Genomic DNA, 23,711 nt, shown 5'->3' on the forward strand with positions numbered 1-23,711 from the left:
TTCTCCCTGCGTTTGCGTGGGTTTCCTCCGGGTGCTCCAGTTTCCCCCACAGTCCAAAGACATGCGGTACAGGTGAATAGGTATGTGTGTGAATGAGTGTGTGTGGATGTTTCCCAGGAATGGGTTGCAGCTGGAAGGGCATCCGCTGCGTAGAAACATGCTGGATAAGTTGGCGGTTCATTCCGCTGTGGCGACCCCAGATTAATAAAGGGACTAAGCCGACAAGAAAATGAATGAATGAATAATAGTAAAATGACGTTTGCTGTTTGTTCAAACTACTGTTTTACAACGAGCTGAAACACAATTTTTGCATTTATTTGGGGACATCTTGACATCATAGTATTATGTTCATTTCATTTACATTAGTAAAACTAATAGGCTAACTTAATCTCTAAATTGATCATGTGGAACCCAGCATTTTTTACAGTTAATATTTTTACTATTTCATTAATTTATAGAATAGAACATTTAGAAACACTCACTCACTAGGCAAGAACTCAAACATGTGAGTATTTCACAAATGCATTGCTTTATTGAGTATTCTTACATTACTGTGGTGCAACAAATATTTGCGGACCGAATGCTTGGGAGACCTTGAATGCCTCTCTGTTCAATATACAAACATGGACAAAAAAAGAAATCCATTACTTTCCCCCCAAGGGGCTTTTTTGGTTACATGACCCATCTTTCTCAAGACCGCCACAATGCCAGGCAGCAGGGGAATACCTCTCGTTTGCCATGCTGTTGGCACACCACCAATGTGACAGTTGTAACTACCAATTTATAACCCCGAGCTGATGAATAATAGAGCGGCGCCCTTGTAGTTATTTATGCGCTAGAGGATCAGGATTCAAACCAAAGATTAATGGCTTGCGCGCGGAAACAAAAGAGGACAGGATCCTTTTTATTTGCACCCTCCGCTTTAATTGGACGTGCTTTAAAATGCAAGCTGAGGTTTAAATGACCCCGTCTATTGTGCAACCGTGCCGGGCCGGATATTGAGACCAGCACGGGACGATGTCGGGCGATCTCAGATGTCCGATTGGTGTAAGGAAAGAGATCAGTTGAGCGAGTATTTTTAGACTTTTTTTTTTTTTCAAATCAGTGTTTGTTTGGAGTCTTGTAGGGATGCAATTAATACAATTGTATTTTTTTGGAGAAGGGTTTTTAGCAGTATAAAATAATGTTTGTGTAATTTATTGCAATCATCAGTGTTGGGCAATAACTCGTTACAAGTAATGTGTTACTGTAACGGCATTACATTTGACAGTGATACTGTAGCGCTTTACTTTTTAAATATAGTAACTATATATTAACTATATATTACAATATAATGCATTTGTCCGTTACACCAAGTGTGCATGCGAGAGAGACCGGATTTGCGCAAGAGAGACAGAGTGTGTGCGCGAGGTAGACCGAGTGTGCGCGTGAGAGAGGCCGAGTGTGCCCGCGAGGTAGACCGAGTATGCATGCAAGAGAGACCGGGTGCACGTGAGGTAGTCAGAGTGTGCGCACGAGTAAGAACGAGTTAGCGCGCGAGGTAGATCGAGCGTGCAAGAAAGATACTTGGCGCGAGGTAGACTGAGTGTGCGCGCAAGATACTTGGTGCAAGGTAGACCGAGTGTGCGCGTGAGAGAGACCGAGTGTGCACGTGAGGTAGTCCGAGTGTGCGCACAAGGTAGAAAGAGTGTGCATGCGAGGTAGAAAGAGTGTGCGTGCGAGGTAGAACGAGTGTGCGCGCGAGGTAGAACGAGTGTGCAAGAAATATACTTGGCGCGAGGTAGATCGAGTAAGCATGCGAGATACTTGGCGCGAGGTAGATCAAGTGTGCGCGCAAGATACTTGGCGCGAGGTAGACTGAGTGTGCGCGCGAGATACTTGGCGCGAGGTAGACTGAGTGTGCGCGCGAGATACTTGGCGCGAGGTAGACTGAGTGTGCGCGCGAGATACTTGGTGCGAGGTAGACTGAGTGTGCGCGCGAGATACTTGGTGCGAGGTAGACCGAGTGTGCACGTGAGAGAGACCGAGTGTGCACGTGAGAGAGACAGAGTGTGCACGTGAGGTAGTCCGAGTGTGCGCACAAGGTAGAAAGAGTGTGCGTGTGAGGTAGAAAGAGTGTGCGTGCGAGGTAGAACGAGTGTGCAAGAAAGATACTTGGCGCGAGGTAGATCGAGTGAGCATGCGAGATACTTGACGCGAGGTAGATCAAGTGTGCGCGCGAGATACTTGCCACGAGGTAGATCGTGTGTGCGTGAGGTAGTCCATGTAAGGTACTTGGCGCGGGGTAGACCTAGTGTGCATGCGAGGTAGTCCGAGTGTGCATGCGAGGTAGTTCATTCGAGGGTCTTGGCGTAAGGTAGTTCAAGTGTGTGCAAGGTAGTCCACGCTAGGTACTCGACATGAGGTAGACTGAATGTGCATGCGTGGTAGACCAAGTGTAGGCATGAGGTAGGCTGAGTGTGCGCGTGACGTAGGCTGAGTGTGTGTGCGAGGAAGACCATATGAGGTACTTGGTGCGTGGTAGATCAAGAGTGCGTGCAAGGTAGTCCACGCGAGGTACTCAAAGCGAGGTAGACTGAATATGTACGTGTGCAATTTAGACCGAGTGTGAACAAGCAAGGTAGTCCGAGTGTGAACGCATGCGCGAAGATTAATCATGTTGCTTCAGGTAAATCAAGTCGCTTTGTCTGCCTTTTTTGCAGCAGAAGTTTTCAATGGCATTTCCGAAAACCATTGTTTGCTAACTAGAGTCGCAAGTTTTGTTGTTTCAAGCATAGTTCATTGATTTAATATGTGCATATAGTTACAAATTTTTTTTTGAAGTAACTTAGACAAAGCACTATTGTAAACGTAGCCTCAGAGTAATGACTTCAGTTCTACTCACAATGGCTTTTTTTCTGTTTCCGTAGCTCTTTGTGCCGGATGAAGATAAGTCCATCTTCGGCCGCAGTGTGAATAAGCAGGTGTTTGAGGGTTTGACTACAGGACTCCTGCAGACCATTGCCACAGTTCTGGGTCAGTTGTATCCAACTAATTTGGATGGAGACGCTCCACGTATCTGCACTCCAGACATCAAAAGCAAACCTGCCGCCAGTGAGAACTTCAACACACGCGCTCAGGATCTCATCAGGTTATTTGCTTTATGCTTTCTTAACATAACAGTGTCTTGAATGCGAACCTCATGTCAAGGCTTGGCATGACACAACAACTGTTTTGTTTTGTTTTGTTTTTTTCAGTTTTATTTTGTTTTTGTTTTTGCCTGTTTTTGCTTTGTTTGTTTTAGATTGGGGGTTTTGTTTTGTTGGTTTGATTTTTTTTTTTTTTTTTTTACTTTTTTTTGTTTGGTTTGACTTGGGTTTTTTTATTCTGTTTGATTTGTTTTTGGTTGGTTTGTTTGTTTAGGTTAGTTCTTTGTTTTGTCAACTTTTGGGTTTTTTGCTGGTTTTGGTTTAGTTTTTTGTTTTGGGTTGTTTTGGTTTGGTTTGATTTTTTATTTTTGAATTTATTTTTATGTTTTTTATTCAGTTTGGTTTTATTTAGTTTGGTTTGTTTTTTGGTTTGGTTTGGTTTGATTTGATTATTTATTTATTTATTTGTCCGTATTTTATTTTATTTTATTTTCAAACATTTTCAAGTAGAATAATATGTCCATATTTCTCTCAAAGACAAAGAGTCTGGGCTAAATCAACAAATGCATGGATCGTTCTTAAATGGGCAGTTCATCCAAAATACAGTTTCTGCCATACATTGCTCAACCCCAGGTTCAAAACCCTAATATTAAACATTAATACTAAAAAACAATAAAGAATAAATATTTAATAGTAATATATTTAGTTCAATTATCAAATTTTATATATTTAGTAGTGTATTAGCATTTATCAGAAATAAATCTTCCAGGTTAGGGTGAAGTTATGCATGTTAACAGGGATAGGCAATAATAAATATCCAATTTAAAAGCTGTGTGAGTTGCTGTCTGTGGTGCGGCAAAATTACCATCTCAGCTGGCATTACCAGTTTATTGAAAATGTTAGAAAAATTAACATGAGTAGCACACTATTTCTGTTAAAATGACTCTGTAACCTAATTAAAAAGTGAAAGTTTCATGTTAATGTGCTTAAAAATATACAGTAATAGGGCCTATTTTCATATCAGCCAAACAAGTGTTAAGTGTGGAAGTCCCCTCACTGGCTGATGTTTTATATCCATTGCTGTCATGAAACCCAAACCAAGTTTCCATTTTTATTACCCTTTTCCACACAGCTCTCCTTCAGCTAATCACACAAACTGAGAGATTTTCCTCAGTATCAGAAAGTTAAAGATTTTCCCAGATCTGGTCTGATTTTACACTGTTAAAAAAAATCCATAAATTAGCAGATTTCCATATTTTGTGATTCATGTTTTTATCTTTTATTTTTCCCTGTTTAATTATGCTTTTTAATAGCATTAAGAGATCTTGATCTTTCTTCCAACAACTTTTAACCTTAAAACGTTTGAAAAAGTGCCTTTTACGAACGTTTTTATTAGTTTAAAGTGATATATTGTATGAGTTGGTGGTTGTATATTACGCTACAAACGCCTTGTAATAAACTGCCAGCACATTTACTGTTATTTTACAGACTTTTTCTTCAACGTCATATTATTTCACACTCCTAAAATGTCAATAAAAGTCGTTTTGTTAAACTACAGAGCTTTATTTTGAACATTAAAAGTCAACAAAGAAGACATCAAGGTCCCATAATGCTATGCACAACCGTAAATAAATGGAAAACGCAAAATACACAATCTGTTAATTAACAGATGTTTTTTTTACAGTCTACAACCATATAGTATATGTTTTTTATATTCGGAAATACACAAGAGTCTCTCATGTCCTGGAATGAGATCCCTTGTGTAGGGAATGACCCTTTTGGAAAGGATCCAGAGTGATCATTTCTGAAACTGTTCAGAAGACGACTCCATTTAAATGGCAACATTTATTCAGACCTTTCTTCACTGGATATAGTATGCTCTTAGATGCACTGTCTCATGCCTAACTGGGCTGGTACCGCCTTCACATAATCCGTCTCTAAACCAAACGTTTCAGTCTCAACATGGGCCAAAATTCCCCTCTGGAAGTGCACAACATGCAACCGTGCGGAGGAGAGCGCCAGTGCTGGGCTTTCTCCTGTTCTCTGAGGAAAGGCAGACAGCCCGGCCTGCGAAGAATCCCCAGCTTCCCACAATCCCTCAGTGTTCCCTCCCATGATTTGTTTGACACGAGCAGTCTCAAGCCCAGCACAGTGACCGTGGAGTGACCTTACAGACGTGGCCAGAGCGGGCCAAGTAGTGGCTGGATCACCAAAAATAAAACTGCAGGGAAGAAAAGAAAACTACAACCCCCAAATCAGTTGGGACAGTATGGAGATTGTAGATGAAAATAGAAAGGAGTGATTTCTAAATGTGCGTTCACTTGTATTCCATTCCAGACAGTACAACAACAATTATGTAGTTTGTTCCTTATGATTTTGAATGTTTTAATTTTGGTTCTTGCAACACATTTCAAAACGGTAGGAACAGTAAAGCATTTAGCACTTTAAAATGTTGCCATTCCTTTTCACAACACTTGAAAGACGTTTATGGACTGAAGACACCAAGTGATGAAGTGTTTCAGGTGTAATTTTGTCCCATTCTTCCGGCAAACAAGTCTTAAGCCTGGTTTATACTTCTGCGTCAAGAGACCGGCGTAACCCACGGCGCATGCAACGCGCATAGCTGTGCATTTATACTTCTGCGCGCTGTCTCAGTTGGTCTGCATTAACACTTCCGAAATGCTAGTTGGCAGTGGGGTGTAAATGTGTCTCTGTAGCTATGTTTCCATCCACCTATTTTATGCGCATTTTGCAAACGCACATAAAAAAACCAGTTGATGGAAGCGCCATGATGCGCATAAATTTTGAAAATGCGCATAAAAACTTATCCGCTTAACTTGGTAGGATAAACTTTTTATTCGATAAGAAAAGATGCGCATAAACTGCGATGGAAACACTTTTACCGCACAAACTCCAGCATGCGCATTAAAAAAGGTCATGTGATTTTGTTGAAAGAGATCATGTGATGCTTAAAATGTGTGTGAATGGATAAAACGTCAGGCTGAGCACATTATAAAACATCTGAAATGTTGTTTTGGTCATTATAAAACGCCTTACCATTTCAGTATTAGTGTTATTATATTATTAATGACCTCCAGAATCAAGAGCGTCTCTGCTCCGCGTCTGACACCTTCAAACGCCACTGCGCGCTCACTGCTTGTCAGGACTATCTTTTGAGGCGCATTTATTTAGAAAAGATTGATGCAGCTTCTCCTACTGCAGCAAATGCAGTTTTTACTGTTGATATTTGGCGCGTTTGACTCGTTGGATGTAAACGATGCTTCATTCGCACAACTTTTATGCGATAATCGAGTTTTGCGCATAAAGTTTATTCGCATTTTTGGATGGAAACAGCTTGTGTCGAGTTTCTTCGCTGCTGTTTTGTTCTTTCTGAGCGCTTCCTGAATGTACAAGTGGCTCAAACTCGCTCATTTTGAGACAGGAACCGGCGGACGTGCAACAACTTTAACTATGAGGTAAACACAAACCAAAACTTTCCATCCGGAGCTACTTCACGGGACTCCACACTTGTAAACAAGCGCTCCATTGGGCTCGCGCTGCACCCTTTTTTGAGAGGTGCACGTCAGCGATGCCGACGGCCACGGCGTAGGGCTATGCGTCATCGCCGTAGCATACGCGTGCGCTTGACGCAGAAATATAAAGACTTCCCAGCCGTCATCTCAGCTTGCACCCATGGTTTATATATGGTGTCCTCCACCATTCAGAGGAATTTGTGCGTACGAGAGAACAACATCAAATCTACTGTCCCTCATAGATGTTGCATTAGAAACACCTCGCACAATCAGGTCTTGGAGGTTGTGAGATGCTGATCATCATCAGAGTCAGCTAATTGCTGCGTCAAAGCCACAAACGCTGGCCCGTACTTCACTGGGAGGTCCAGTGATTGACTACCGGGAGACTTTCGGCATTGCTGGAGGTGGGAGAGGGTGGAGGACTGGAATACCTGAGCCATGAGGAAAGGGGAGGGAGGGGGTTTCCTTCTTGTCTACATCTGAGCTGGCACACAGACACAGTCATCCACTAATACTGTAATTAGGCCTGATTTGTAGCTAGGAGGGTGCAGACCAGCACGGTCATGAGACCTCTCATTTGACCAGACAAATTAGAGATATACACATAATAGGCAGGAGTTGTGGGATCAGATGAGAGCTCAGATTTCAGGCCAGGAGCGTGCTGGATTGCAGTGGTGGTTATGCCATTCTAGGTGTGCTTGCAGTGGTTTATATGCTGCATGCTATGATAATTAACTTAAGCACCATGGAAGTAGACCCGCACAGAATCTGCTGGTTTTGGAGCCCATCATTTGATTTATTTATTTATTGAGTTTTGTTATGTTTTGTTTTTATTTGAGTTTAGTTTAGTTTTGCCATTGTTTTATTTTTGGTTTGCATTATGTTTTGTTTAATTTTGATTTGTTTTAGTTTTAGTTTTGTTTTGGGTTTGGTTTGTTTTTGTGTTTTTTATTTTGTTATTTGCTTTATTTTTGGTTTGGTTTAGTTTAGTTTTAGTTTTATTTTTGTTTTGTTTTGTGGTTTTGCTTTGTTGTTTAGTTTTGTTGTTTTGTTTTTTGTTTTTTGTGTTTTTTTTGTAGTTTGTTTTGTTTTGGCTTTATTTTTATTTTTATGTTCTGTTTTATTTTGTTGTTTTTTGTCTTGGTTTTGTATTATAGTTTGGTTTGGTTTTGTTTTTTGGTTTGGTTTGTTTCTGTGTTGTTTTGTTTTGTTTTATTTTTGTTTTTGTTTTGGTTGGTTTTTATTTCTATGTTGTTTTGTTTTTGTTTTATTTTTATTTTGTTTTTGTGTTGTTTTGTTTTGGTTTTATTTTTATTTTGGTTGGTTTTAATGTTGTTGTTTTTTATCTCTATGTTTTTTATTTCTGTTTTGGTTTGTTTTTTATTTGTTTTTTTGGGGGGTTGTTTTGTTTTGCTTCATTTACTTTAGGTTTTGTTTTGTTTTGTTTTTAGTTTATTTTTATTTTTATTTTTGTTTTAGTTTAGTTTGTATTTGTTTTGTTTACTTTAGTTTTTTTTGGTTTTTGTTTTGTGTTTTGTTTTGTTAATGTGTGTAATTATATGCTTATTCAGTTTGGGACACAAGTCCGCTGATTTTTGTTTGTATTTACTCTTGTTTACAAAGTTTGGTTCATAAATACCAAAAAAAGAAGTCTACAGAATCTTTCTGTTCCTGCTGATAAGGCAAAATGAAATGTTGAATATCAATTTATCTCAAATAAAATGTATGTTCCACTGTTTAATATGATCCATATGTTTTATGTGTGTGTGCTTCTGCTTGTTTCCCTCAGCTATGTGGTGAACGTGGGCTTGATTGACAAGTTGTACGGCTGCTTCCTGTCCATACAAGGGCCAATCGACGAGAGTCCCAAGATGGCTGCCTTTCTGGAGCAAGCCACTGCTTTCCTCCATGGCTTGTGCAAGTTGTGTTTTGCAGTGACCGGTCGGTGAGTTCTAGTGTCGACCCACTTTCTTTGGCTTTTTACGGCACTTTTGTATGCCTCTTCAAAAATTTTGAAGTACCATATACAGTTGAAGTCTATTTCTAATTATTAGAAATAATGACTTAAGTTGTTATTTTGAGACGTTAAGTCATTATTTCTAGATATTAAGTGGTTATTTTAAGATGGTGGTCATTTTTTAAGATACTGTTTATTTTGAGATGTTAAGTATTTATTACAACATAATATCTTGTTAAAATGAGGTATTAAGTCAATATTTCAAGGTATTAAGTCATTTTTGAGATATCAAGCCATTATTTAGAGATATCTATCTATCTATCTATCTATCTATCTATCTATCTATCTATCTATCTATCTATCTATCTATGTATCATGATTTCAAGTTAATAAGTCGTTATTTCTAGATATTAAGTCATTATGTTGAGATATAAGTTATTTCCAGATACTAAGTAATTATTACAACATAATATCTGATAGTTTTGAGACATTATATCATTATTTTGAGATATTAAATTGTTATTTCAAGATATTAAGTCATTATTTTGATACCTCAAACTAACCACTTATTCTCTCAAAATAATGAGATATTATGTAGTTATAATTACTTTGTACCTGGAAATAACTTAATATCTCCAAATAATGACTTAATATCTAGAAATAACGACTTGATAACTTGAAATAATGATTTAATATCTCAAAATAATGGCTTGATATCTCAAATAATGACTTAATACCTTGAAATACTGACTTAATAACTCAAAATAACAAGATATTATGTTGTAGTAGTTACTAAATATTGCAAAATAATGAGATATTATGTTGTATTTATTTAATATCTTTAAATAAAAACTTGATACCTATAAATAATGACTTAATATCTAGAAATAAAGACTTAATAATGTAAAATATTAACTTAATATCTCAAAATAGCGAGATATTATGTGCAATAATTACTAAATCTCGCAAAATAATGAGATATTATGTTATAATTAATTAATATCTCTTAATAATAACTTAATACCTCTAAATAATGACTTAATATCTAGAAATAATGACTTAATAACTTGAAATAATGAAATAATGACTTGAAAAATTGACTTAATAACTCAAAATAATGAGATATTCTGTTGTAATTATTTAATAACTCTAAATAACCGCTTAATACCTTCATATAATGACTTAATATCTAGAAATAATGACTTAATATGTCAAAGAATGCACTAAATATCTCAAAATAATGACTTATGTCAAAAAAAGAGATCTAATGTTGTAATAATGTAATCATCCCCCAATATCAAGCTTTCTTTTTTTCACCGTGTGGTTCAGGGCTTCTCTATAGCTGGCATCCAATGTCCACCGTAATAATTTGTTTTCATACTATGGAGGTCAATGGGTGCCAGTAACCAGCATTCTCTAAAATATCTTCTTCTGTGCTCAACGGAAGAAAGAAACTCATAAAAATGATTTTGACTTTATTTCATTTTTAGTTTTGGATGAACTGTTCCTTTAATATTGCTTGGTAATAGTAATTAATTAGTACCAAAAGGTAAACTCAGTCATATAGACTACAGAGTTGCACTCTTCCCAAAATCCCCCATCCTGGACTCCACTGTAGTTGTGTTGTTGTTCAGATGTCTGAGGAGGTACAGACCATAGACAGCGGCTCCATCAATCAGCAGCTCATTTCCCAGTGTCTGACACTCGGCCTGCAAGAGTCTGTGCTGATAGTCATCTCAGCTCTGTCTCCCTCCACTGTAAACTCCTGCCTGCAGCCCACCCACGTGTGTGTGTGTGCGTGTGTGTGTCAGAGAGCGTCTGTGCATGCACAACTGCTGACAGAGGCTAACCACACAGTCACAGCTTGTGATATCCCGCCTTTGACCTCTGACCCTGACTTGCAGAAAAGACAGATCGCTGTGATGCTGCACTGTTGTTGTTGTTTTTTTAAACCTCGTGCAGTAAACATTTTAGAAGTCATGGTAATGAAATTGTGAAGTCAAAATGATTCGCCCTCCTATGAATTTTTAATTCTTTTTCTAATATTTCCCAAATGATGCTGAACAGAACAAAGGATTTTTCACAGTATTACCTATAATAGTTTTTCTTCTGAATAAAGTCCTATTTTTTTTATTTCGGCTAAAATGAAAGCAGTTTTTTTATTTATTTTAAAAATATCCAAGTTTTAGGAACAACAAATAATAAGTTGACTTCTAGTTGATCATTTGGTGTCAGAAGTGGCTTATATAAAAGGCAAAGGCCTCTAGATTACACTTATTTGACCAAAATATAATATGATCATGCCTTGATTTTTTAATGATTTATTTAGGACAGTAAGGTCTGACTTTGCTGAGACAAAAGTTTTGTCTCTTAACAGAAATAATGTCCAGTATAGACTATAAAGTCATGCTGCAGTGGAGACAGAATGAATATTGTGTCTGACTCAAACATGAGCTTGGAGGACTGCATCCATACATCTCTGCAATGACTCAAATCACTTATTAATAAAGTCATCTGGAATGGCAAATAAAGCGTTCCTGCAGGACTCCCAGAGTTCATCTTTGGATTCATCTTCAATGCCTCCTCCATCTTACCCCAGACATGCTCAATAATGTTCATATCTGGTGACTAAGTTGGCCAATCCTGGAGCACCTTGAACTTCTTTGCTTTCAGGAACGTTGATGTGGAGGCTGAAGTATTTGTAGTTTATTTATTTATTTGTTTGTTTGTTTTGTTTTTTAATAGTTTACTAATAGTCTACTTTGTGCACACACAACTTTTTTTTCTTATTTTTCTTATTTGTGCTGTTATTGCTGTCATAATTATCTGATTAATAAATCTTTAATATATATATATATATATATACACCAGTCAAACGTTTGTGGTAAGTTTTTTGTAATTAATAATTTTATTTAATAGTTACATAAAATTATTCCTTTCATGTAGGCAGCATTTATTAAGTATAAAAGAAATTTAATTATTAAATACCTTTTTATTAAATATTTATTTGTTACTTATTGTATGTAGTTTAGAATGAAATTATTACTCCAGGCATTATTGCTTTTATTTCCATTAATAATAATAATAATAATAATGATAAATAATATTAGAGTGATTTCTGAAGAATCATTTGACTGAAAACTGGAGTAATGAAGCTGAAAATTCATCTTTAAAATCACTGGAATAAATTATTAAATTAAATTATAAACTACTTTTGAACAGTTATTATATGGTGAAATAACATTTCACAATTTTACAATGTGTACTGTATTTCTGATGATACAAATGTAGCTTTGGGGAACAGAATAAGCTTATTTTAAAACATTTAAAAAATGGTGTGTGTGTGTGTGTGTGTGTGTGTGTGTGTGCGTGTGTGCGTGTGTGCGTGCGTGCGTGCGTGCGTGCGTGCGTGCCTGTGTGCGTGCGTGCGTGCGTGCGTGCGTGCGTGTGTGTGATATATATATATATCATTTTTACATTTTTTAAACAATTTTTCTTTGTGATGATAATATTGAGGAACTATTTCTAGTTATTTTGTAAGATACTAGTATTCAGCTTAATGTCCACTTTAAAGGCATATTTTAGGTTAATTGAACAACAGTGTTTTGTTTTTGTAGCCAATATCTTTATTCCAGCCAAACTAAAAGAAACAACGTTCTTCAGAAAGAAAGGAAGTTTCTGTGAAAATGTCCTCTCTCAGCTAAACATTCATACATTCATTCATTTTCCTTCGGCTTAATCCCTTTGTTATCAAGGGTCGCCACAGCGGAATGAACCGCCAACTATTCCAGCATATGTTTTACGCCGCACATACCCTTCCAGCTGCAATCCACTACTAGGTAAACTTAGCTAAACATCACTTTTAAAAATCACTTGTGTTTAACTCTCAAACTTAATTTGAATCTTAGCATTTGTACGATTTCATAAAGTATTTTACATACAAATCCATTTTTCAAAGCTCAGAGCTCCTCCTCAATTGGCCGGTTGTGTTCTGTTCCAGCTGTTGCCTGCTGTGACGCCACACAGCTGGATGTGACAACTCCACTGTCTCTCCCAACATCCTTTGGCTCCTGACACTGTATATCTGTGAGAAACTCCAGTGCCAATTCTTCTCTTTAATAGTCCTGCTCGGCGGCATAATCAGCATCCTTCATAATCGAGTCAACGCTCCGTTCCGTCATTCTTCACCAAGCCGAAGGCCAGGAAGTTGTCCCTTTGTGGTTCTTGTTAGACATTTCCGAGTTTCTCCGCTCTCTTGCAGTTGCCAGACCCTGGGATTTGTTCTTACAGCGGGCGCTTTGTATTTCTGTCACCAGCTACCAGTGTATTAGCTGGGATTAAATATTGATAGTCATCAGCGGCCAATAAAAGCTTGTTTCTAAAGGACTGTTTGTGCTAAGCTAACGATGACATGTTAACCTAGTGTTGAAATTAGAATGGATTTGAAATGGTGGGTGTATGTGAACGTACCGCTTTGCTATCAGGCAGAAGGACTCTTAAAAGATTTATACCTTTCTTTAGATGTTCCTTCAATAGTAGATCAATAGACATGTCTGCAATCTTTGAAGAACCCCCAAAACCTGAAGATGAGCTTGAAATGTATACATTTACAGTGCTCAACATATGAATACACCCTTTAAAAATCTCTCATCTTAGTTAATAATTTCCATAGGGAGCTTCACAATATTATATTTGTGCATATGCATTAGATTAGTCCGTATTGAAGCCAAATCTGGAGCTAATCTAATAAGAAAAACGTATGATAATGGTCCAAAATTAGTACCTCCAAATTTATGTGTAAGGGAAAATATTAAATAAAATGTAAGCTGCAAGCAGCAACGAAAGGGACCTCGCACCAGGGCTCAACGCCACCCGGTGGCCTCAGGATGACAGAGAACAGCGAATAATAATAATAATTTAAGCTGATATATTTTTAAAAATCAAAGAAAATCACAGATTTATGCCAAACTTCCTTCTGTCAGCAGGTGGCGCAATGACTGTGACTCTATACTGGCATGTAGATGTCTTCAGGAGAGGAATCTTATCGAACATGAAGTGTTAGACTGGTCAGACATTGTGTGGCTGAGTTATAAGCTAAACTTCCTTCTGTCAGCAGGTGGCGCTATGACTATGACCTAATATCGGCATGTAGATGTCTTCAGGAGAGGAATTTTATTAACCATGTGAAGTTTCAGGCAGATCAGACATTGGGTGGTAGAGTTATAAGTACCTATGATAACTCTAGATCTTCACAATATATCCTCGCTAGAGCTTTCGGATAACACCACCTAAATTTGGTTCTGATACGATAAAATTTGTGGAAGGAGTTTGTTATAATTTAAAACATGCTATTTCCTGTTGCCAGCAAGTGGCGCTATAACTGTATCTGGATATTGGCATGTAAACCTGTTCAGGTCAGGACTTTTATCAAACTGAATATGAATTTTGAGTTATAACAACTTCCTTATTCGTGGCGAATTGTCAAAGTGTGAGAGGCCGCCACGGACACACCCTTTGACGAAAACTCTAGATCTTCGCAATTTAACAACGCCAAGGGCTTAAGATGACAAAACCCTATTTTGGTTTTGATTGGATAAAATCCCTAGGAGAAGTTTGTTAAATTACAACGCCTGGAAATGACAAAAACGCCACTTTTCCGGCGCAGGAAGTTAAAAATATTTGACTCCCTGTTAGGTTTAAGATTTTGCTCCAAGAGACTATTTTGTAGGAATTGGCATGTTTGAGTTGTGTGCATGAATCGTACCTCAGGGACCAGTCCGTCAAATATGCATAGGTGGCACCGTTGAGTCATTTTGCCACGCCCACTTTCAAAACCTCTAACAACCGTAAATTTTCGCCACCTCTGGGGCGTGTGCACAGTTTTGTGAGTTTTCAGGCATGTTTAGTCCCTCAAAATCGCAATTCATTCTGGAAAAGAAGAAGAAGAATAATAATAAACAGAGCAATTCCAATTGGGCATACACACCATTTCAGTGCTCGGTCCCTCAAAATTAAAAGAGCAAAGTTCAAAAGAAACATAAAAATTTTAAAATTTTGTAGTTTGTAATTTTTTATCCAATATTTTGCATGAATTTAAATGTATTTAAATCATCTTTTTATTTCTAAGTATGTTCAGTGACTAAAATAATATTTTATTAAATATGTACTTGTAATAAATCTGTTTCGTTCAAACGCACCAAAATATATGACCTATATTCACTGAGAAACGGATAAAATATTCATTTTCAAAATAGGGTATACTCATATATGTTGAACACTCAAGATCCTGACCCCAAAATTATTTTGAGAAAATGATTCTGAGATTTTGAGAATGCATTGCCATTTTCTCTTTAATGGATTCAGAGCTTATATTTTTTACAGCAGATGGCGCTGTATGCTTTAAAAACAGTCATACTCTGCTTGCATTTAGTTCCTTACAAATACCACTTCAACCTGAAATAATAATTAATAAAGATGGGAAGGTTTAAGTGAATTATGAGTGTTCACTGTAAAGGTTGGTTCGTACGCGAATGTTCCGGCGACCCTTCGCACGATCACATACCTCTCGCCATGGCTGATGTTGACGCACAGCTCTCAAATAAATGAACTACTGCACAGTGCAAGCTCTGTGATTGGTTGGCTTGGAATCGCTGACGAATGTGAGTGGGGCCGAGAGCCATGGGAGAGCAGCTAGCGTTAACAAATGTCCAGTCTTGGGTAGGAGCTCCAATTTCGAAATGTTTGTTTTGTGTTTACCTTATGATTAAAGTTGTTGCAACACAAACAGCAAACAGCATGCATATAATATAGATATAACATAAATGCACAGCTACACGCAAGGCATGCACAGTGGGTTACGGTGATCACAGCATCCTCCAGTTGTCAGATTTTGTTGGATGCAATGCTTGATGTCGCTCTTGTCTGGTTTAGTTTACAGTTCTTACTGATGGTGTAAATGCAACCGGGCAAACGGTACCTAGAAAATGCATTTTGCTAGTTCCTATAATTAGTTCTTATAAGTTGCTGTACAATCTAGTTAAAAAGCCCCAATTGCTCTAGCAGGGATATAGGAATTATACTAATTAAGGAACCTATCTTCACTTGAGTCGTTTCATGGCAAATCAAATCAACACGTTCTCTCGTCCTCTCTAAATGGAGTAGACGCTAACAGCATTACCACAGGTTTAGCTGTAAGCGTGGATTAATCAGACGATGCCGATTTGGGGTCAGTGGATGGACTCGAATTGCCTCTGTCAGGCCTTTCGCTTTCATCCCACTCCACTGTCTCCTGTTTCAGGGTCAGGGGATGTGAAGTACGTCATGCACAGTCACTCTGTGAGAACCAACTCTTTGTTCCCCTCGTGTAGACACTGATCACGACTGTCGACGGATGCTGCCCTTCTCTTCTGAACTGAGACCAGCTTTGGGGATATTCTTACGCCAATTAAGGTTAAACGTGGATGAGGAGCGCAGAGCTGAGATCAGTCCAACAAGGTGGCATCCCTCCCGGAAACTAGCAGCCGATCTGCTGCACTTGCTGTGATCTCAATGGAGAGGGTGAGGTTTCCCCCTCACCGAGCTTGACACTATTTCCCCCGTTGGCTTATCGAAAGGTCTGTTTCCTCTCCAGTGCTCTTGGTGTAGTGTTCATGGACGTATCCTCCACTGCAATGCGACACCTTGTAGAACCTGCCCCTTTTGTGCTGTTCAGGGATCAGTCCTAGACAGAGTCGGGCAAGTTATTTTCGAAATAAAATGTTTTTATTTATTTTAGTTTACAAGGACAATACACTTGACATTGTTGTATAGACAGCCGATGCCACATAGGGTATATTGCATAAAGCTAATTTGCCGCCCTCGTCACTGTTTAGGTTTTACGTAATAAAAGTCAATACAAATCTACAAATACATGATAATACAACAAAGCCACAAACATAAAATGTAGGTCAATCTGCACACTAAAGGAAAATTTAGACCGGACTAGCCTGAATGAATTATGCTTGAAGTTATACACTTGCCGGCCACTTTATACATTTTACACCTGTCCAACTGCTTGTTAACATAAATTTCTAATCAGCCGAACTTTTGGCAGCAACTCAATGCATTTAGGCATGTAGACATGGTCCAGACGATCTGCTGCAGTTCAAACCGAGCACCAGAATGGGGAAGAAAGGTGATTTAAGTGACGTTGAACGTGGCATGGTTGTTTGTGCCAGGCAGACTGGTCTGAGTATTTCAGAAACTGCTGATCTACTGGGATTTTCATGCACAACTATGTCTAGGGTTTACGGAGAATGCTCCGAAAAAGAGAAAATATCCAGGAAGCGGCAGTTCTGTGGACACAAATGCCTTGTTGATGCCAGAGGTCAGAGGAGAATGGCCAGACTGGTTCAAGCTGATAGAGATGCACCAGTAACTCAAATAACCACTCCTTACAACTGAGGTCTGCAGAAGAGCATCTCTGAATGCACAACACGTCCAACCTTGAGGCAGATGAGCTACAGCAGCAGAAGCAAAAAGTGGTAAATTACGCCTACTTCATTGCTGATTTCGACAGCGATTGTGACAAGCTTTCTAAAATCCGGCGATGCCTTCAGCAATAATAAACAGACATACTATTTTACACTTTATTTTAACTCTATTTTATTTATTTATTTATTTTTTGGTCCCACTTTATATAAAGTGGCCTTAACTAATACGTGCTTACACTGAAAATACATAATTACATCATTAATTACACTGTTGACCATCCCTTAAACCTTAATCCACCCTTAAACCCATACACCAAACCTGTTCCTAACTCTACCCCTATCCCACCTCAAGAGCACCAGAAGTGTTCTGCAATACGTTATAAACTCAGTAAGGGCATTGTAATTATTTTCTGATTAAAGTACATAGGAGTTAAGGACACTTAATACAAAGTGGGACTGATTACATTAGTATACTACAATAATCACATTACTTTTATAATGCGTTACTCCCAACACTGGTCCTTGCTACTAAAATCCAGCCTCTTGCTGTTGCGCCGGTAATGCAAGACCTTGTCTGAGATCAGGCTTACGGAGCGCTTCTGTCCAGACCCTCAGGGGTATGAAGTTACCAATCCTGCTAATCTGCCGGGTGTTGTCCTGACTAAGACACACAAACACGCTGCTGTAAATCTGGTAAGATGGCTCTTAATTAAATGTGCTGCAACACAAGACAGCCAGAGAGCACAGTGCGTTTGCATAGTTGTGGAGCCAGTGCTATTGGCTGACAGATGGCTGTCCGAGATCCAAGGCTCCATTCCTCTTTGGCCGTACTGTTGCTGAAGTCATCCAGAATGGTCATTGGTGGATGAGACGTTTGGACAGTCGTCTTCCTTGCTTAGAGACTCAACTTCCCCTGGATCTACTTGATTAGTCTGGGGTTTGTCACATTTGTCCTTACTTCGCCTCTACAGCCATATCTCTCCACATGCTTTTCTTACTTAGATTATTGCTCTTGTTTCTAGTCCAAATAGCTAAATATTCTTAAATCAAGAAGCGTTTTCTAGACAAGCAAAACATATTGTTGTGTTTTAAGAAATAGTGTCGAAATGCTAATGGGGAAAGCAAAATAATCTTGTGTCAATAGGAAAAACAAGGTTATTTTCTTACCCCGTTGGCAGATTATTTTGTTTGTTTTAAAGTGCACATGAAATCAAAGCTAACCATATTGAATTTGTTAGTTGGCCTTGCTAGTTTTATGGTGAACAATTTATCTTTTTCATTCAGGGAAAAAATTGTTTCCCCTTGTAATCTAAAACTCATTCATTCATTCATTCATTCATTCATTCATTTTCTGCCGCTTTTCCGGGGCCGGGTCGCGGGGGCAGCAGTCTTAGGAGAGAACCCTAGACTTTCCTCTCCCCAGACACTTCCTCCAGCTCCTCTGGGAGGATCCTGAGTTGTTCCCAGGCCAGCCAAGAGATATTGTCCCTCCAGCACGCCCTGAGTCTTCCCAGAGGTCTCCTCCAGGTGGGACATGCCTGGAACACCTCCCTGGGTAGGTGTCCAGGAGGCTTCCGAAACAGATGCCCAAGCCACCTCAGCTGACTTCTCTCGATGTGAAGGAGCAGGGGCTCTACTCCGAGCTCCTCCCGGGTGACAGAGCTCCTCACCCTATCTATAAGAGTGCGCCCTGCCACCCTACGAAGGAAACTCTTTTTGAATTTTGGATAATGGCCAAGCATCCAGCCCCAAATATACAGTCTTATTGAAGCTCCAAGTGTTTTAACAAGGGAGAAGTTAAAGGCCTACAAGTCTTAGAATGTGTGGTCATGTGCAAGAAATAATGTTCCATGATTACCAGATTCAAAACTTTGTAGTACTAAAAACCGAGGTTCTGCCTAGCCAAAGACAAGGAAAGGAGACGGAACTGTACAAGGCCTGAGTAATTAATCATCAACAAGCAGAGCAACTGCATTCTGACAGCGAACTGCACCTGTATGGCAGGGTATGTGAACGTACATTTGTCCGTTTCATTCTCAGCATTCATTGTCCGCAGTTTAATAAACCATATTTAATTGCGTTTGCTAAAATCATTGCTGCAATCAAAAACAAATAACGTGTATGATTCAGCATAGCGTGAACTTACCTGATATGAAATGAGAACTGCAGAGTCGAGTATTTCTAATTAGGACGTCACTTCATTCAGCTCCCTTTTAGACAAAGACGTCTGCAGTTGGCATTAAAGCAGTGTGGTGTACAGTGGTGTACGAAAGCAGTTTCGAATTTGGCATCCTACAGCACAACACGACATGCTTGCTAATGCAACCGGTCTCTTTTTGCAACCGGGAACCCGTGTAACGTCATGTGTGGCGTAGGTTGGTAATTCCTCTATTCATTCATTCATTCATTCATTCATTCATTCATTCATTCATTTATATTCTTGTCAGCTTAGTCACTTTATTAATCCGGGGTCGCCACAGCAGAATGAACCGCCAACCTATCCAGCAAGTTTTTACGCAGGGGATGCCCTTCCAGCCGCAACCCATCTCTGGGAAACATCCACACACTTATTCATATACACACTCATACACTACGGACAATTTAGCCTACTCAATTCCCCTGTACCGCATGTCTTTGGACTGTTGGGGAAACAGGAGCACCCGGAGGAAACCCATGCGAACCCAGGGAGAACATGCAAACTCCACACAGAAACGCCAACTGAGCCAAGGCTTGAACCAGCGACAAAGTGACCTTCTTGCTGTGAGGCGACAGCACTACCTACTGCGCTCACTTCTTCGCCCTAATTTCTCTATTATTTACATAAAATATTTGTTTACAGAAAATGCAAAAAAATGCTCTGTTTAAAATATAATTTACAGGATACGTGAGAGTTATTTTATTTGGAGGAGAAGCTGCTTATTTTGTACCTTTAATATGAAAACATTGGAAATAATTGATTATTTTTCACATCATGTTCTACCCATTTCTCTATATACCTTTTATTTACATATTCTGTATGTCTGTTGGTTACATTAGCAACACAGTGGCTCAGTGGTTAGCACGGGTGCCTCACCGCAAGATTTCCCTCACTGCAAGATTTCCGGTTTCCCCACCGTCCAAAAACATGCGCTATAGGTGAATTGGATAAACTAAATTGGCCATAGTGTATGTGTGTGAATGAGTGTGTATGGGTGTTTCCCACTACTTGATTGCGGCTGGAAGGGCATCCGCTGCATAAAACATATGCTGGAATAGTTGGCGGTTCATTCCGCTGTGGTGACCTCTGATAAATAAGGGACAAAGCTGAATGAAAATGAATGAATGAATGAATGAATGAATGAATGCTTGTTACATTCTATAAGTTACTCTACCCATAATAATACATCCTTCCTCGTTTCTTTCCTTCTCCCGTTTCTCTACTCCGTTTCTTTCCCTCTGATCTCCATACTCTGACTGCAGGCTCAGAAGTGTAAAGTCTGTGCTATCTCTCCTCATATATTTGACCGCAGTCACCCTCGCTGTGTCTCCAATGTTCGTTTCTGTTCCTTCTTGGCCAAATGTTACCAGTTAAGCCTATCTGGCCCACAGGCAGGCTCCACAGATGCGGCTTGCTTTTCGTTATTTATATCAGAGCGGACAGGCTCTGGTCTAGTGAGTAAGTCTAGAAGCCGTGGGGACCAGATATCCCACAAATCCACCCTGTTGTTCTGGGTCTTCGGATTGTGTGGTATAATCAAGACACCAGCATTAGCTACAGTTCAGTTTCAAAAAAGATGTTTGGCAAAACTCTGCGAATGCTAACGAAGATTCTCTTGAGTTTTTGGCTTCATTTATGATTGTTGTTGCTATTATTATTCATTTATTTGTTAATTTCATTCAGCTTAGTCCTTGATTTATCAGGGGTTTCCACAGCGGAATGAACCACCAACTACTCTGGCATATGTTTTATGCAGTGGATGCCCTTCCAGTCGCGACCAGCACAAAATTATTGTTATTATTTATTATTATTATTATTATTAGTAGTAGTAGTAGTAGTAGTAGTAGTAGTAGTAATAGTAGTAGTGGTATTATTATTATTGTCATGTTCATTATTATTATATACTACTACTACTGATAATAATAATAATAATAATAATAATAATAATAATAATGATAATAATAATATTTATAATAATAATAATAATAATAATAAGTATGATGATAATAATAATAATAATGATAATAATAATAATAATAATAATAATAATAATAATGATAATAGTAATAATAATAATAATGATAATAATAATTATGATGATGATAATAATAATAATAATAATGATAATAATAATAATAATAATAATGATAATAGTAATAATAATAATAATAATAATAATAATGATGATAATAATAATAATAATAATGATAATAGTAATAATAATAATAATAATAATAATAATAATGATAATAATAATAATGATAATGATAATGATAATAATAATAATTATTATGATAATAATAATAATAATAATAATAATAATAATAATCATCATCATCATAGTAATAATAATAATGATAATAATGATAATAGTAATAATAATAATAATAATAATAATGATAATAATAATATTAATAATAATAATAATGATAATAATAATAATAATGATAATAATAATAATAATAATAATGATGATGATAATAATAATAATAATAATAATGATAATAATAATAATAATAATAATGTAATACTACTTGTAGTCACTAGTTATTTGTTTGCATTAATAAAATTGCCTAATAACTAAATTGAAATTCTTTTCTCCACCATTTCTTCTCTTCAGGTCTCTGAGTGTCTTTGACAACAAGCGTCAGGACCCGACTGGTTTGACGGCGCTCCTGCAGAGCACAGATCTGGTCGGTGTCCTTCACATGCTTTACTGTATCCTGCTGCACAGCGCCCCTCCTGAGCCTCTGTCCGGCGGCCCCGCGGGCCCCCAGGGGCCTTACAGCGCCACTGTCATCCAGGTGGCCCTGCAGGGGCTGCGCTTCCTGAACACCTTCTCTCTGCTGGACCTCTCAGCCTTCCAGGTATTCGTTTACCATGTTAATCTTCATTTGTGTGTAATAAAGGATTTAGGGTGCTTTCACGCCTGCCTTATATAGTTCGGTTGAATCCCACTAGATTCTAGACTTCGTTTTCTCTCTTGGTGTGGTTCCTCTGGGCAGGTGTGAAAGTATCAATTGCATAACAAAGCATCACGGAAGAATGAATGTAGCGGAAACCATGCGACTGACTGTGCGAGTGATTCTGTGAACACCCGCCCTACTATTTCTCTGATTGGCAAACGATGGAAATGTACTATATCTAAGCCAATCATCACATTCAGCGAAAGCTGCTTCAGTGCTCTCAATTGTAGTAAAGCTCATTTTATTGTCAGTAACGATTACTCGTTACTGACAATAGTATCGTTGTTAGTAACGCCATTTATCTATAGCACTGTTATTCCCATTACTGGTTGTAACTTATAGGGCCCTATCATACCTCCGGCGCAGTGTGGCGCAAGACACGGCGCAATAGTCTTTTGGTAGTTTCAGCTTGGCGAAAGAGTGGTTTTGAGGCGTTGCGCTACGCTGTTTAAATAGCAAATGCATTAGCGCTCATTTGTGCGCCCATAGGCTTTCTGGTCTAAAAAGGAAGGCGTTCTGAGGCGGACCGCTGGCACGTTGCTATTTTGAGAAACTATAATAGATTTTTCATTAGACCAAAACTAACCCGGTCTAAACTCCAGCGCAGAGTTGCGCCTCGCTTACGCACTGCTTAATACGCACAAGAGAGCAATAGGCAAATATCTTTACATATGAAAAAATTTATATTAAGGATATATATAGGATATAATAAGAATTGATATAGGATATAAATATAAAGGATTAAAATATTACAAAACATATTATTTTCTAGCCTACATAAATATGAAAAATCACTGCTTTTATGTCTTCTTCATCTCTGGAGGCTTTTTCAGTTCATTCATAACAATTTGCTTTTGTATAATGTTATTATTATTAGCAGTATTATTTATTATATCCATATTTATATTTGTTTTATTAAAAACAAGCTCAGATTTGCCCACCTGTCAGGTTTTAGACCATATGGGGCATGGCAGGTGTATTTGGAAATAACTCAGTATTTTGACCACACTTGGTCATTATTGTTCATTTATTCGTTTGCTAGAAATTACAACTGATTTTAGACATAGTTTTGAAACAAATATTTGCGCTTAACAAACAAAATTAATTATTTATAGGCTAATTGATGTCTCTGCGTAAAGGTTTCCCTATCCAAGAGCGAATGTGAAAGTATATCCATTATCTCTCATTCTCACGCAGTAGATGCTCTGTTTATCAGTTTTCTGTAAAAAAATTGTTAACTGTTAACTGTTTGCTTGTGAAATGCTTTTTTTTCCACTTAGACTTACTTTGCGTCCTGTAAATAGCGAATGCACTCTTGGCGCAATGCAGCTGGGTCTTAAAGGGAATGGGAGATGAGACTCTGATTGGTTTATTCTCAAAACACACCTATAAGTCATTAAGAAAATAAACTCAACCCTTTTAGACCATGCGCCACGGCGCAAAGTAGGTTTTCCTGTCC

At 38.2% G+C, this 23,711-nt stretch overlaps 1 protein-coding gene across 4 annotated transcripts in view; it reads left to right on the top strand.

Annotated features, from left to right (window-relative positions):
* Positions 1 to 23,711, top strand: part of scaper (S-phase cyclin A-associated protein in the ER) — a 213,899-nt gene that overhangs the window by 152,162 nt on the left and 38,026 nt on the right. For all 4 annotated transcript variants that reach the window (XM_087310256.1, XM_087310257.1, XM_087310258.1 and 1 more), the window contains 3 exon segments: positions 2,910 to 3,130; positions 8,451 to 8,606; positions 21,907 to 22,153. In XM_087310256.1, the coding sequence (XP_087166382.1) occupies positions 2,910 to 3,130; positions 8,451 to 8,606; positions 21,907 to 22,153 (624 nt within the window).

This window comes from Danio rerio, chromosome 25 (genome assembly GCF_052040795.2).
Source record: "Danio rerio strain M-AB ecotype USA chromosome 25, GRCz13ab, whole genome shotgun sequence".
In the NCBI taxonomy this organism is placed as follows: domain Eukaryota; kingdom Metazoa; phylum Chordata; class Actinopteri; order Cypriniformes; family Danionidae; genus Danio; species Danio rerio.